The 18,042-nt window shown below is 29.7% G+C and overlaps 1 protein-coding gene across 1 annotated transcript in view; it reads right to left on the bottom strand.

Annotated features, from left to right (window-relative positions):
• The window catches only part of LOC148278942 (lachesin-like), a 90,828-nt gene extending 73,045 nt beyond the window's left edge, over window positions 1-17,783 (bottom strand). The window contains exons 1-2 of the mRNA XM_088230681.1: window positions 17,693-17,783; window positions 3,496-3,599 (exon numbers count right to left, since the gene is read on the bottom strand). Of these exons, the coding sequence (XP_088086807.1) occupies window positions 3,496-3,599; window positions 17,693-17,783 (195 nt within the window). The remainder of the gene's footprint in view (window positions 1-3,495; window positions 3,600-17,692) is intronic.
• Between the last annotated feature and the right edge of the window lie 259 nt (window positions 17,784-18,042).

Here is an 18,042-nt window from a genome sequence, read left to right as displayed (position 1 = left end):
CTCCTCCCTCCCAACCCCTCGGAGGAGATATAAGATAAGGACCAGTGTAAATTACATTCCCAACATTTCAAAACGCAGATTGCGTCTCGTTCCGACCCGTCCCGTCCCGTCTCGTCCCGTCCGCGACCCGTTCCGTCCGCGCTACCCCCTTTTGTCTTACCAAAATGCTAAAACAGATGGTTTAAAATATTACAAGCGTTCAGGGTAATGACCGTTAAGTAATTTCAATTGCCGCCATGACGATTTTCGGCTGTTTTTTCACTTGCTTTAAAAATAAATCCGATTTTATTTGATTTCAGATATTATAAAAAATCCAATTGTTATTATTTTCTTAACCGCATATTGATTTGCATAAAGCAATACGCCGGCTCATAAACTGCAGCAAATATCCACATGAATATAAAAAAAATATTTCCTTTATTTTCTAGATGATATAGATAGTGAGGAGATTTTTAATAAAACATATTATTATACATATTTGAATACTTTCTGCGGGCTTTTTATTATTATTAGAAAACTAGGAAATCTGCGAACTGATGTAACATAAAAAATAAACGAATACAAATTTACGAACGAAAAAACAAAAGCAAAAAATATGTTTTGCAGGGACAGTTGTGTATCTTTAGACGGTTGTACCTTTGGACAATTATCATGCGTCCGGCAATATGGTAGATAAAAATTCTCCAAAAATGTATTAGGATTACGTTACGTTTTTATCAGTTGGCAACACATTTCTGTCAAACTTGTCATTACTCATAAAACGTGTTTGTTATTATGAATTGAATTTATTTGCAACAAAAAATAAGTTTTAATGTTATATTTGCTACTTGTAAGGTTATTTTAGTTTAAGCATGTGTTTGTTACATTTTTTTTTCATTCAGAAAACATACAGTCATACACAATAAGCATTAAAAACAACAATTTTCAAACCTTAAAATACCAATTCAGTGTTTATTAATTATGTTAAAGATGTTGACATTAAATGTGAAAAAATTAATAAATAAATAAAAAAACTTAAGTAAGAAAATAATAATTTAACAATTTACTATTGCGTTCACTATGGAGGTTATTATTGATAACTAATGAAAATACCAAATGCATACTCCGAACCATCCATGCAAACATATGAACGCATACATATACACACATGCATACGCACATTTACATATAAAACATATATTACATGCGATACATATACGTAGCATAAACCACTCAAGATTTTGGTACATTCAGCAACTATCCCAAATAATCAACTTCATAAAGAAATTGCCTTCTAACCTTAGATTCAAAAGACAAATGATATTTTAATTTTAGACTTAAAGTGTATCATAAGTTCTCGTCGATGAGTTCTGCTGAAATTTAAAAGTAGAGCGCCGTGGAGTAAAACTACACTAAAAGTTGCAAAGAATTATTTCCGGAAACCGGAAATGTATCACAACAACGCTGTAATCAATTGGTTGTTTCTGAAGAACTTGTAATTTACTTCAAAGTACCTAGTTCGTTTTTTTTTTTAATACATTTTAGAGAAACTCAGAACAAGTGAATGTTTTTATTTTTACCGCGTGTAATAAATAAATATATATCCAATTTCTCGTAGCATTTAACTTTCTTATTACGCCTGTTATGGTGCAAAAAAAGCAAAACAAAAAAAAAACAATACCTAGATTTGTATATTTTTAACGACGTAAATTTAAAAAAATTCCAACAGGGATTTAGAATACCTTAAAGAAGGGAATATTGAAGTTTAGGCTTTTACAGGGCTTGTGATCTGTCATTGGCTGGTTTAAGTGGCCACTTTACACACTGTGTAACATTCACCATTCTGCCTATATTTGAACATCTATATTCCTTCAATTCTTTCATCTGTTGATGTTTGTGAAGTTAAAGAGCTGAAACCTTTATTGTTGTGAAGAGATTCATCTGACTGAATTATTTCACATACTTTCACATACATACTTTCACATACGCCTGAAAACAATTTTCCAATTTTTAAACTTCTTGGACTAGTTGGATTGGAGAAATATTGATCTTCAAACATAGGCAAAATGGTGAATGTTATGGTGGTGTTGGACACTTAAGCCAGCCAATGACATAAGCCCTGTAAATGCCTTGACTTCAATATTTCCTTCTTTAAGGTATTCTTCATCCCTGTTGTAATTTGTTTATCTTAATGACTCCTGGTGGGGTGAAATGCAGTCTTTTGTCTACAAACATTTGGACAAACTCAAATATTGTAATGAAGTCAATTTTACTTAATTTTAAAATAGAATTCACTTTATTTACCCCGGGATTAAGTACCGCGAGTTGTTCAGCGTCTTCATCTGAAGCATAACTCCCCTGTAAATATCCGAATCTAAATTGATCGATAAATTCCTAATATCCAACCAAAACAAAGTTATTCTTTTCTCAGTCGTATTTGTATTTATGAGTCATTTTTACGACTCTCGTATGATTTATTCCGTCTGAATATCCAAGAAAGCTTCCAAATACCTTACCATTGTGTTCATTTTATATACATCTGTTTTAAAATGATTTTTTTGTTTTTCTTACAAGTATCAAGCATTCTGTTGATCATTATTTAAAAAATGAATTCGTTATTTTTTAGGAAAAAATATTTCATAATTATATACACTTATAAAAATATAAATATCCCAACCGAACCATTGTGCTAGCTTTATTAGACATTTTTTTTGAGATGATCATTTTGTCAATAAGCTGCATTTGAATTAATAATTCAGTGCCCTATGCACCATTTGGTGTGCAAAGGGGAATGATGATGATGAATGTTATATTTTAATTAATTTTATTTGAATAAATATTATTTTATAATATTGATAAAGGTCAGTTGCATCAGTTGAAAGAAAATAAGTTAAGAAATGTAATTTTATAACAATTTTCTAGTCTTTTTTAACGTTTATCAAATCGGTTACATTAACAAATAATGATAAAACAAAGCATTTAAAAATATATTTCAAAAGTATAGGAAATTTTTCTGATGAAGGAAAATCAATGTTAAGGTATTTATAGGGCTAATGACTTGTCACTGTTTTTTTTATCAAATAAATGTTAAGGTATTTATAGGGCTAATGACTTGTCACTGTTTTTTTTATCAAATAAAAAAGAGAAATAATGGAGTTCTTATTATCTTTTTCAACTACTCAAATACATTATCAAATATTAAAATTTTTCAGACTATTCGTAAATAACTTGAGCTGGATAAATGGAAATCGTGTTGTGGTGGAGTGGGATTCGCACCTAGGACCCTTGGCCCGTGAGTCCACAATACTACCACAACCAGGTTCCGGGTTGTGATCCTGTTTGTTTTATTTACCACTTTACACATTGCGTGATACGAGTATGTTACCCAAAATGAGGTGAAAGTGCTGTCCATTTTGACGGATACTTTTTCATGTTTATTATTTTTTTCAATGGATTCTAAATAATTTGAAGATTTTTTACGTTCTTTCCGCTTAGATGTATTTTATTATGACATACCTTGTAAGATCCCAAGTTTTTGACTGAGCACGCCAACTTGACGCTTCGACCAGCTGGAACTGTAATGTTTTCGATGACATCTGTGAATTCAGGGTCTTCGATTACTGAAAGAAAGGAAGCACGAAAAAATCAGTTTTGAAATTTGGACATCAATAAATACTGCATAGGACATCATAGGGGTCTTTGAAACACCTTAAAAACATATAATTATTTAAGAGAGGGAAAATATAGCAATAAAGTAGCAATAGGAATGTTTTTTAATACATTACATTAGAGATGAAAATAATTTTGAAGAAGTGAATAATGAGAGAATTAAAGGTATATAGATGTTTATTTATTTATTTAAAAATTTCAGTACAAAGAATAAGTACTTTGACGGACTTATTGCCAAAAGAAATATCTTCCAGCCAACCGAAAAATAGACTGGTCTAAAGAAGAGATTGGTAATGTTTTTAAACTAAAAAACCATAAATATATACCAAAAGATAAATACATATGAAAAAATAAATGTTTAAAAATCTAATTTAAAAAAAAAATACAGCGGTTTTTTCATTGGGAGATAAGGCTTGCACATATAACCATTAACATATATATATTTTTTAAGTACATTATACCATACGTATTTAAATGATGAGAAATGTGGGATCAGGTGTCAAGTTTGGAAGGAGAGAGAAAGGGAAACCAAGAAAAGAAAAGGGGATAAAAAAAATATTTTTGAGAAAAAATGAAGCTGTAAACACTCTAGGATATATAAAAATATTTCAGGCGTTTCTTGAAGGTATCTAGAGAAGCTGCATTTTTCATATGAAGAGGTAGCTTGTTCCAAAGTCTGGCAGCTTGGACGGAAAAAGAATAGCTGAAAAATGATGTGCTATGTCGAGGAATGGAAAGTGTTCTCTCCTGAGAAGAGCGAAGCAAAAGACCATGATCAGAAAGGTAAATGAAATTCTCAGAAAGATATTTTGGAGCGCAAGGATTGTGAAGAATATAATAAAGAAGTGAGAGAGATTGAAAGTTGGCGCTGATAAAAATGAAGCCACTTGAGAATATAGATAACATGTAACCACCAATAAAATACATATGTAAACAAAATCAACATTATAAACAATTGAAATTAAAATTATAGTATTGTAAAAATTAATTCATCAATATAAAGTACATCTTATACAGACATGTAAACATTAATAATACACGAATTTAAGTAAAACTAATAACATAAATGATTAAAATTAAATAATGGTTAAACATTCATTAATGAATATAAAATCAATAAAATATATTTTTTAAATACCAATGAAATTAGACATAAATATGTAATAAAATAAATAAAACAACTACACGTGTAGTATTTAGTAAACATGATAAAAATAAAAAAGGAATCAATTCATTAGTTACGTAAACCTTGACGAAGAAGCTTGTTGGCTTTAAAACCAGTTGGTGGAAAATAAAAATTAGTGGTTAAAAACAAAGTTGTTTTATTTATTTTATTATAATGAATAACCACAAAGTTAGTGCTTTAAATATAAACTTTACATAAAAATGTAATTATTGTAAACATGAATATATTAATAAAAAAACGTAATATATTTGTTTGAGAGTTTGTATGAGAGTGAGAGTGTGTGTATTTGATTTACGTTTATTAAAAAGTAAAATTGTAGTACAAGGAGAATAAATATTATGGTGTTTATTCTCTTAAATATTATCAAAAATATTTTGAGTTTGTCCAAATTTTTCTTGACTTGAATGAGATTCAACCCTCTTGGGAGTTAAAAATATTATCATGACACAACAGTGATGAACATTATTTTATAAAAGGAATATGCACGTCTAGTCATTTACAGGGCTAAAGACCTGTGGCCGGTTTAAGTGGACACTTTGCACATCGTATAACATTAACTATTCTGCCTATGTTAAAACATCAAAATTTCTTCAATTCTTCCATCTGTTGATTTTAGTGAAGAAAAAATCCTATATTTCGTCCATAAATATTTGAACAAACTCAAAATGCTGTAATTATTTGTTTAGTTTATCGTCCTATCTGCACGTTAATCTAAAAATATAAAAAAAAACGGGTAAATCTCATTGTTGCTTTGGGCTAGCGATATGTTATTAAATACATTGAAGCAAATGAAGTTTAATTGTAATTGAATAAATTAAAATATATGAAATGTAATAAATGTAAGCAATCACACACACATACGAACATTGCATTTTATATACAAAGATAGATTTAATTGAAATAAAACCATTGTTTTTTGAAAAGTCTAGTCTCTCTTACCTATGATATGAAGGAAACGATTCTTTCAAATATTTAGGTAGCATTAAAAGTTAAAAATGTGCACATTTTGTACACTGTAATTATTCAATTCAAAATTTATAAATAAAAGTACAAAAACGATCGTTAAACAATTGTTATTTAGGAAAAAAAATATAACTATAATATAACTAGATATGTGATTTAATTTTCTGAAGTATCTGTTAAGTTAATAACAACATTGATCGATACTATTCCTGGCCAATTACCTTTCTTTCCTATCCTTCCCTTGACTTATTCTTATTGTACCTACCTAACATCAAGATAGAAGATATTAAAAATAAGAAGATTTGGATTTAGAACAAAACAAAACAAGATTTTATAAAATCTGATAAAACGTGGTTAAAATCGTCACGCGTCGTTGAAAACATTGTTAAATTTTATAGTGCATTTTGTCGAAATGAAATGAAATCGAAAAACATTAGGATCATATTAAAGGTAGGTATCCATTCCATGTTCCTATCCTTTCTTCAAATATTTCCCTATCGCAAAACTGAATGAAATTCGTTTTTCATTTACAGTCCGCCTTATTGTTAATAGTACCTTTGTTTTTGTGAAAGTATTTTAATTTAGATAGAGTTTTTGTAACTGTTATCCGGTAAAAATAAGTTTTTTTTATTTATGTCATTGTTATTCCTGTGGTGCAATACATCCCAATCAATTTTTGAAATGGGGCGATGCTTTGATAAAAATTCAAAAATGGTTTCTTTATAACATAAACAAAATTAAAAAAAACAACAAATAGAACGCGAAAGATATTACAAAACATTATAGAGTTGTTTTTGATTCAATAAAGTATAGTAAAGTAAATAATCCAGTATGTTTTTGTAACTTTCTTTCGTTTGCTTATAAGATTTCTGATTCATTCCCCAACAACGTGTAAACACCTAAAGAATTTGCAAGTTAAAAATGTTTCAAATTGGTGTCAATATCATTCACCCCATCAAAATCTGTTCAGAATATGCTGGTAATGGAAACCCCTCCGTGGAAGAATTTCGTCTCTCACGTTTCATATTATTTAACGCTTTAACGGATATTAAAGAGCCATATATCACGAGAGCAGGTAAGGTGCAGATCCTGACCTGTCATTCGCGGATTTATCGGGATTTTTACTGAAATATTTTGATCTTAAAATACGAAGTGAGTTTGTTATTATGACAAGTTAGTTATAGTAAAAAAAACGAGCAGATAATTCAGAATCAAATAATATTTTAGCGCTGGTTTTACAAACATCCGTAAGTAAGCTTCATACAATTTTTCAATTTAGAAGCGTTTTATAAACATCGTTACCAGTAAGATAAACAATGATTAAATGGTAACTATCCGCCGGATAAATGGATTACGATCTGTTATCTTCAATGTCGATTCCGTGTTCTTAGCACTGACAGATGTTTTAAAATATTATTACGCGATTATTTTTTTTTCCAAAATGGATAATATTGCATTTTTGTTCATTAAGTGTAAGCAAGTTTGTGTTTGTCATTGTTTGTTAATACGTCTGTTTGATTTTTATAGAATATTCTAATGTCGTCGGCATACATTGTCGTCGTTCTTGCTCTAACTATAATGCTTTTTTTTCATCCATAGATATATTTTACATGCCCCTTAAGTTATTTAAAAATAAATTAAGACTCCTCATTTCTGGCTGCGATACGATTCCACTTACTATTTAATGATGTTCACACTTACACACATCTACACTTACTCTCATACAAATACACCTAAGCACACCCTTTTGTTGCAACACATTTTCATAATATGTATGATACTTATTTAGAATCTTTGCTGGTCTGTCTTTAAACTGATTTTTTTTAATGTTACTATATCATTGTCGACTGTTTGTTTCATGAAAATAAATAAATAAATACATTAAAAAATTTCCTTTAAAATTGTACAGTGATAATTCATTGAAATACAAAATACATAATAGTGGACTCAAAAATGATCCCGGTGGAACTCCAATATTTTCTGTTTGTTTTTGACTTTTTTTTCATTTACATATGTATACTGCTTCCGATTTGCTAAGTATAATTTTAGTAGTTTATTTTACTCCAATTTTATTGTTTGGAACTAATTTTTAAAATATTTATTTTGTGAGCCACCCCTTTTGGATCGAAGTAGTAAAACTAGTTATTTTTAATTTTTGTCATTTTACTTCCACATTTTCTTTGAGTATATTAAAGTCGATCTTTTTTTAAGTATATTTTTGTCTTGCTGCTATTTGTTTAGCTACTGGTTTATCCAAATTTGACTCCATTGCTCCATAATAACTTAGCGGTGTGTCGTTACTAGTGTGATTGCATCCTCTTATATTAGTGATCACATGGTCAATTACTGTACTTTTACCTCTTGGAATCAAAGGTGGAACGGTGGAAAAGTGGAACTTAGTATACTTTTCAAGTGATATTTCATTCAGTGTTTCAAAATTATGTAAATGCAGAGAATTTAAGTAGTCATTATTATGCACACATCTTTTTTCAAGTAAATTTATATTGAAATCACCAGCTATTATTATTTTCCTATTTTTCTTTTGTAAGTATGTCTAGTTAAAAAAATTCTTTCACCGTCTAATTTATTTGTGATGTGTAATTAGTCCTAATGAATTAATTGTCTATCTTTATTTTATTCCATTGCGTTGTGTTAGGAAAATATTAAATATAGAGTATTTGGTATTCAAACAACAAAAAATATATACCTACCCAACGTTATTAACCTACCAGCCACCATTTTTATTTTTATACTCAACATATTGGAATTTGAAATATTGCTTAGTAAAATCATAGAAATTGCGATTAGAATTAATTTGAATTTCGATCAAAACACTTTCTTGTGTGCAGTAACTATAACTGACGGTTTTGTGAATTATAAACAAAAAGTTCTGTTTATAAATCACAAAACCGTCGGTTATAGTTTCGAACGTTTAACGGTTCGCAGCACTTTCATAAGTTTGATGGATTGTTTATAAAATTGGCACATGGTGGGTTAAATTTCTAGTATTTATTAGGTTAAAAAAAAAAATGTAAATAAAAAAAATGTAAACTTGGTCCATGAAGAAGTATAGAAATTGAAAAAATAACATTTTCAGGCGTTGCCTAGTATGTAGGTGAAATAATTCAATTACATGAATCTCACCCGCTTATGTTTCACCTCTTTAAACATGAACAAACATGAACAGATGAAAGAATTGAAGGAATATAGATGTTCAAATATAGGCAGAATGGTGAATGTTACACAGTGTGTAAAGTGGCCACTAAAACCAGCCATTGACAGGTCATAAGCCCTGTAGATGCCTAGACTTCTAAATTACCTTCTCTTAAATGTTCTTCATCTCTGTTGTAATGTGTTAAAATAAACAGCTCCCCAGGGAGTTGAATCCAGGCCTTGTCTACAAAAATTTGGACAAACTCAAAATATTGTTGACAAATTACCTGGTCCATGAAGAAGTATAGAAATTGAAAAAATAACATTTTCAGGCGTTGCCTAGTATGTAGGTGAAATAATTCAATTAGATGAATCTCACCCGCATAAATAAAGGTTTCAGCTCTTTAACTTCACAAACATCAACAGATGAAAGAATTGAAGGAATATAGATGTTCAAATATAGGCAGAATGGTGAATGTTACACAGTGTGTAAAGTGGCCACTAAAACCAGCCATTGACAGGTCATAAGCCCTGTAGATGCCTAGACTTCTAAATTACCTTCTCTTAAATGTTCTTCATCTCTGTTGTAATGTGTTAAAATAAACAGCTCCCCAGGGAGTTGAATCCAGTCCTTGTCTACAAAAATTTGGACAAACTCAAAATATTGTTGACAAATTACCTGGTCCATGAAGAAGTATAGAAATTGAAAAAATAACATTTTCAGGCGTTGCCTAGTATGTAGGTGAAATAATTCAATTAGATGAATCTCACCCGCATAAATAAAGGTTTCAGCTTTTTAACTTCACAAACATCAACAGATGAAAGAATTGAAGGAATATAGATGTTCAAATATAGGCAGAATGGTGAATGTTAACAGTGTGTAAAGTGGCCACTTAAACCAGCCATTGACAGGTCATAAGCCCTGTAGATGCCTAGACTTCTAAATTACCTTCTCTTAAATGTTCTTCATCTCTGTTGTAATGTGTTAAATGTTAATATGTTAAATACAGTTAGTGTTTTAATATGTACATTTGATTTTCAACTAAAACCCCGAAATGCACTAGCTAAAGCAATGCACTTCTAATTACGCTCTGCAAATTCCAAGTGCTAGTACCGCACGGGGTCCGACTAAAACGGGGTGAATAAATGAACGGAAGAGAGAAACATCTAAAAATCAATAGACACAATGTGTTGTTGCAATTAGCGACGTACTCTTGAGCTAGAAACACAATACACGAAAAACTTTATCGGAACTATTTATGAATGCAACGCGGGACTTGTTTGTGCCAACATATTCACCGAATACCAATTACTTAGACAGAATTTTAAAAAGTCGAATAAATCCCCTCGCAGAACTCAGCGGGAGATTTATATTTATATTATTTCACAGGTTCACAGCTTCAAATGTATTAAAACCTTTGTGAAAATACGCTGTGTGATTGATAACAATTAACGTGTACAATAGTTAATGCGACTAAATTAATAAAATTAAAGTGATTCTAGCACCTCGGAGCAATAAATTATACAATTTGGTTGATGTATGAATCACCGCACAGGACGAGTATTTTCGACGCGATAGCTCTTCTCAAATAAACAATTTGAAAAAAAGGAAATGTATTAGAGATTTATCTGCCTTGTGGCGTACGAATTTGCCCTTTGCACCTAAAATGCCGGGTTTGATTATGGGCAAAGTCGGTTGAAAGAAAGTCGTGTCATCTTGTCTCCATCTATTGTATAAATGATCGCATATACGTCGCGATTTAACGACAAATTAACGTAAAAATGAAACAAAGATAATAGCACTTTCGTGAAAAGAGAGATCAATCAAATGTACACAACAGTCCGACGGTTTTTTCTTTGACAAATGATAAATAATGCAAACTATCGTTTTTTTTTTAAAATATAAAACAGTATTTAACGAAGTTTTCGACCAGTCTTAAAAAAAATTTATATTTACGTATGTAACTAGTAGATAAAAAAATTGTAACTTTTGTAAATAATCCATTGTCATTATTATTATTTGACTGACCACACAACAACCCGTCATAGTAAAACTTCGACGTGTGTTGGGTTATTATGCATTGAATATATTGTTTTATATTTATGTTCAGGTATCAAGTCTGGCTAGTAATGCATGGCTAAAATATGCATTTTAACCCGATAAGAGAACCCACGATCTTCAAAACGGTGTCATAATTCACAATAATAATGTTAATACGATTGTTTTTCCAGTACAAATATATTTTTTGAAAAACCAATCCGTCACATTCAACTGAAAGAATGCCGCTTGACTTATCTCCCTCTCGATATTCCGGGGGCGACCGTCAGACATATTGCATTAAAGTTATAATAATTATTCTCGATTCCCGCCCCTGCCGAAACATCTTTAAACCCCTTAAAAGACTTCCCTAAAAGACAACGTTTCCCGGAAGAAACTTCCGAGGAATTGGGTTGATAATAACACGTGTGGAGTGGATAAAGCAGGTAACTCAATTTGACCGCTGAAAAGTGTTTCAGTCTTCAGCTCGAAATGCAGGGCTGAACAAAACTTTAATTTTTATTTCAATTCAATAATTTCACATCATTAAAAAATATTTTTCTGTCAAAATGAATAATTTTTCACGGAATCCTGGACGATGGTTTGTAACTCAAATGCTACGCTTAGATAAAAAATCTGAAAAAGTTCATCTAGTGTAGATAAGTCTGCCTCATAGTACAGTAATTGGTGCATTTGTCTACCATACTTTAGGTGAATCCTTATTAACACATAGTTTTTACTCATAAATCAGTAATAAACTTTACAGAAAACTACATATTTTTATTTTTTTTATTGTTTAGTAAAATTTTAAAAATAACTGGGAACAATAAATTAAAAAACGTTATTCAGTAATAAATAATTAAGTTCAATGCTTTGACTTAGTCATAATATCCACATGAAATAACATTGTTATTATGAATAAACGTTAATATTATGAAATATTTATTACGTTATACAAATTAAATACTGAAATTCTAACTTTTAAAATAAATTTAAGGTTCTTTATTTTTTTTTGTTTTTCAGCAATTAAGGAGTTTTATTTAGCCTAGCCCTATGCTAGCACATTGCGCACTTCAGCGCTGAAGAATCCGAAGTGCGCCGACCAATCCAATTGTTCGATGCCACGTTACAGCGCTATTTTCTTTTCTTTCCTCCCCTTGCCGTTCTGTTTCCTCTCACTAGCACCTGACACCTGCGCTTTCAGGGCCCGTGAAACCTTTTACACTACACTTTCAGTCTGTGTTAAATTTCAGGAACACATTCCTAATAAAATTCATTCAAGGTATTTCTTAAACTGTCAACGTATTTCTTAATTTTTTTTAAATATTAACAAGCGAAATAAACAAATATACTTTAAATTAAATATTGAAGACTGTTTTGTGAATATTGTAGACCAGTGAAGTGTCACAGACTCTGGATCTTGAGTTCAGAGGTTCAAACTGTACTCTGAAACTTGTTAAGTATTTTTATTACACGGTTTTTTAAGACTTACATTAAATGACTCCATAATGAAAATATTTGGGTTAATCAGAAGAACGCAAGTTCAAAAAATATATGTAAAAACCTAGCTTACACTGATTTATGATAGTGATAGCTGATTGTTTCTTGATTAAGAAAAATAGATGTACGAAAAATAAGTTAAATTACATTCGGACTTCTTGAATATTTAAAAATAAAAATTATCGATTTATTTAGGGATTCAGACCAGCTTCCTAAAAAATTGAATTTCAAATCGCTATCTTATTTTTTTTATTGACCCTATAAAATATTGAATGTACAATGTAATTTACAGTCAAAAATGTGGTTTGCCACATTTTTTATCTCAATTACTTTAAAGTAAAGTTTTAAGGTAGACGAGCTTACGTAAATTAAAATTACTATTTCTATAAATTATCAAACAGAAACGGAGAGACGAAAAACTTAATAACTATACAACGTTCAGATTTTTTCCTATGGTAAATTATATGTACTGACGTCAATTGTTTTAAACTTTGAAAATCAACGCATCCGAGTTCCAATAAGAAACTGATATTTTATTTAAATCAAGTTAATAGCAGTTTTAAAATTTGAAATCGATTCAAAATTACACGTCTAATTTATTACTGGTAAAATAAAAAAAATATACACACCGCGTTTCGCGTTCTGTTTTGCTGTCTGACATAATATGTAAATATTTTTTTACATGACGCCGTTTCACCGTTGGGGTACTTATGTAGAGTAAATATAATCTCTAACACCCTTTCTTTTTACACAGGTCTCGCTTTCTCTTAATTCATTCGTCTTTTCATGAACGCATGCCGATTATTCTGACTTTTCACAAGCTAGATTTGGTCATGCCATGTTTTTCTCATTCTTCCAACGTACTCAGAGTACTCATTTTTTAATTTTGTCAATGCCTTTGAGTCTTGTATTATTCACGGATCTGCACATTTGTGCGTTTTTTTCATTATAAATCTCTTACAATAAAAGTAAAAATTGATTAATATTGTATTTTTTAAAAACATTTTTATGTTAAGTAACTTGTGAGTTGTAAAATGAAAGAAAAAACCACAATTTTTTTTTTATGCAATTACCGCTTCCCAAGAAATGGGGCTTTACTGGAAGGTCGTATATTGCTATAAAAGTAACGGCCGCAAGGCAATAACAGTTTTTCCACCTTATTTACTTTCTCAGATCTATTTTCTATTCCACTGACCTTTAACTGTTTTTCCAGTGGATTTGTTGATAAAATAAACTGATTTTGTGGCTCTTTTATTGTGATATTTGTTGTTAAATGCCGAGAAATTTTTTGTACAATTGAGTCCAATGTTTGAGCTCAACGTTATACAGCATGTTTTTATTTAAATATATTTTTGTTCGTTGTCGCCTTCGTCATACCTTTATTTACCTTCAACGGTGCATAGGGCGTTGTCGGCATCATTTATAATAAAATAAGATAAAAAAATCTAGAAAAAATTATATAAAATGGATGCCTACATAAATTATGAATGCTTTATTGAAATTAAACATATTAAATACTTAAGACTAACGATAGACTGAAAATTGACATGGAAAATGCATATCCATAATTTAATTAGTAAAATAGTGACACTATCGAGTCTTTTTATCAACATTAAAAACTATGTTTCAAAAACGTAAAAGACTAATGTACATATTTAGCTTTCGTAAAAAATAAAATTTGTTCAATGAAACTACTATGGGGAAAATAAAATCAACATGAATAAACAGACTACAAAGAAAGCAAAATAAAATATTGAAGTAAGTATAATATGATCTCTAGCAGCAATTAAAAAACTCTTTAAAGAAACTAAACAATTAAATATAACTTAACTCTTTCTACGAGAACCCTTAAATTTTATTCATAAATAAGCAACATATCTTATTGTAGACGATGAAATAAAACTTGAAAAAAATTGTAGTTAACATGGATACAATATAATATTATATCCATTTATTTTTTTATTTTTTTTCTTTTTCATGTGAAGTTTCACTTTTTATTTTGCATGGCAGTATGCTTCTTGTTGTTTCTAAATGTATACAAAAAAGCATTGTTTATCTTTTAAACTTTTACGCTCTATGTTTGTACTTACCTGTATATTTTTTGTAAATGCCCCTTGGGCGTATTGTAAAATTAAATAAAATTAAAAATAAAAAAAAAAAAGTACGAAAATATCAGAACAATATCATAAACAAAATTCTAAAACGAGACAAGGACAGTCGAGGCTTATAAACCAGGGACTGAAATTATACAATAAACTACCAGACAAAACTTAACAAAAAACTCAGACAACCTTTACAAAAGATGTGAAAAATATTATCATTTACAATAGAATATGAATTTTAAAATGATGAATTTGATTAATGAATGTGATTTGTAAATAAATTTCAAATAAAAAAATATATATAAAATTGGTATTCTGATTAGAAGAGCTCTATTCCAGAGACTGCAATATTATATTAAGAAATCGTTTATATAATTAATATTTTTCGAACACCATGTCAGGCATGTATCAATTAAATGGACCAGTTAGTTAAGAATCAACATTGTTGATTAAACTAACTGGTTCAAGAAGAAGCACGTATAATCAAATAGCGTTTTTAAGAGTTGCCTATTAAGCGGTATTTAAATGAATCTCACACGTGATTTTTCATTCTAAACAACTCAAAAGAAAATGTTAGTCTTACTTGCAAATAACAGTTATAATTTAATCTTACTGTAGTAAACATTTTGTTGTGTACTTTCGTTTTATATTTATTTTATCTTGTTTTAAAGAAAATAACCAAAATCAAATCTAGGTTCACTCCTTGGGGATCCGTAAAAAAGAGTTTAAAAAAATTAAATCGGTTCGTATGTACAATTTCATTATTATTGTAATTTTTTTAAGAGAAATAACAAAAAGTACGCATTTCTTTTTTAAATTTTGTTTTATTTTGTGTGTAGTATATCTATAGAAATCTGTAATTGGCCTATAGTTTTGTTGTAATGGCCGTTTTCTAGAAATAAAGATTTAGTTTTTTTATTTCACAAAAAACAAAAGATGGAAGGATTAAAAAAATATAGATTTTCAATACGGACAGAATGTTTAATGTAAAAAAATATAAATTGAAACCAACCAATGAAAGGTCAAAGATCTGTAAATGCCTTAACTTCCACATTTGCTTCTCAAAAATTGTTTCCATTTGATGGATTTTTCTGCTCAATTTCGTTATCCGAGATTTTTGAATGAGAATGTATTATTTAATTTAACATATTTAATACAACCATCTAGTTGAAAACACTAAAACATGTCCAGGGTTTTGGTTCTATGGCGCACAATATTATTTTCAGAATGTTCATTTAATTACCCAAAGACAAATGTGATGTCTTTTGATCATTTTCAGCACAAATGTGGACTCCCGCAGTATAATCCACTGAATACAGAATACTCTGGTTCCGGTCCTATCCGGGGCAAGTAATATGGTTTAATAACAACCAATGATTCACAAAATATATTACCGGGGCGACGCTCTGAATAATAAAGAGAACCGTGTAACAGAGGCGTACAGAAACAGTTAAGTAAAATAAAAATAGGTGAAATCCATTAACAATTATGGAAGAGACAAATGAAATAATTGGTTAATTTATTATTGGCTTTAAAAGGGCATATGACTTGTCATTGGCAGGTTAAAGTGGCCACTTTACACGATGTGCTTCATTCCTTCTTTTGTCTATATTCGAGCATCCATATTTTTAAAATTCTTCCTAGAAAATATTTTTTTTTTTAAATAAAAAAAAAAAAAATGAAAAAAATGTGTTGGTTGTTTTTTTTAATACTAACTTATTTTAATACTAACTAGTAATTAACTACTCAATACAATTTTTATGCAAATTTAATTTAAAGAAAAAACAATTCTTATTATTCATTTCGTAGATGCACTGGGGTAGATGGTATTTATTATTTGAATAAGGTATCAATGACATAGTTTTTTTTTATAATAATCTTATGATTATTATAACTAGATAACCTATAAAATGCCATTTTTGTAAAAAAAAAACCCCAAGGGCGCTGTACAATAAATACATATGCCAGCACATTTTGCGGATAAAGAGCGCACGGACGATTGGGATTCTATTTCTTCGTTTTCAATGACGGTCTATTTCAATAATAACTGGCAGGAGCACCGCCACATCATCATTACAGCACATCTTGCAATTACAGAGCGCATGAGCGGTAAGTAATATAGCCCTCATTTACATTATGATATAATTTAACAATGAAGTTTAGTGTTTGAATGATATAAATATATCTGTCGATTTTTTTTATGAAATGTTTATTTCAAAAGGTGTTTTTACACTATAATATATATAGCTAGATCCCTATGCACCATCAGGTGCGGAATGAGAATGATGATTATGGTTGATAACATTTACATATTGAAGCAAGATTACCAATCGTCTTGCAGCTACAAAGCTCATGGACGAGTGGAATTCTAGCAACTTGAAAGTATATCAATAAACTTTAAAATAATAAAAATTGAGCTGAGTAGATAATTTGTTGAGTATTTTTGCTTAAAAGTAAAAAATAAAAAAATAGATTAATAAAGCACTGTTTCAATATTAAGGTTAACAAAATAAAGAAAGATATCCAAAGACAAAGATATGGCAAAGACACTTAAAATCCTTTACTGTTCATTACATCACCTATTGCCTCTGCAAAAACGTCGTGAAATAGCGGATATAATTTATTTACTAAAAATTGCCTCTGGTTCAATCGACTGTCCTGAACTACTTTGCAAACTCTCTATCAATGATCCTTCCAAAGTTTTAAGAAATAACCATCTTCTTCACATACCTCTTGTTTCATCTAATTATCGGCAAAATTCATATTTATGGCGAACTTTTAATAATTTTAATGTAATAAATAAATCATTGAACATAGATTTATTTGCAAATAATCTTAATGACGTACGGCGTTTGCTTTCGAAATAATTCGTAGTATTTTTTCTTTTCTTTTGAATTAACATTTAATTACTAGTCATTTTATGTTCGAGAATCTTTTTAAACTTACTGTGATGCTACTTGTGAAAACCTGTAATTGGATTATTTGGTATTTGTTTTGTTTTATATATATGAGATAATTATAGCTGTTGGTTATCCAAATAAAATAAAATAAAAGCTTTTGTAGATTGTAGGTATCGTGGTTACTTCCGGACATGTGGCTAACAGGGTGCTCGCTGATTGTTAGAAGATGGTAGATGTACAAATGTGCCGTAACCGAAGGAAAGTGTGTATTGTTCCAATTGCTCGGTGTCCATTTTGGTCTGAATCGTTTTGTTTTATGATAGGTACGCAACATTTCCGCTCAATCAACTTTTTATATTAATATTATATATATGGTATGGTATATGGATTGATTTATCATTTTGTATGTTATAAGAAGGTAGGTATATAATCGATTATGTATTTAACAAAAGACATAAGTTCACTTTCAGTTGCAGTGTTTTGATTTATTATGAGGGAGGGGGGGGGGGGGTAATGGTAGTGAGTAGTGTGTTAAAAAAAGAGCATTAAACT

The sequence above is a fragment of the Micrasema longulum genome, unplaced genomic scaffold (genome assembly GCF_059751315.1).
Source record: "Micrasema longulum isolate JH-2025_06_02 unplaced genomic scaffold, ASM5975131v1 h1tg000806l, whole genome shotgun sequence".
Classification (NCBI taxonomy): domain Eukaryota; kingdom Metazoa; phylum Arthropoda; class Insecta; order Trichoptera; family Brachycentridae; genus Micrasema; species Micrasema longulum.
This window is presented reverse-complemented; position numbering and strand designations above follow the sequence as displayed.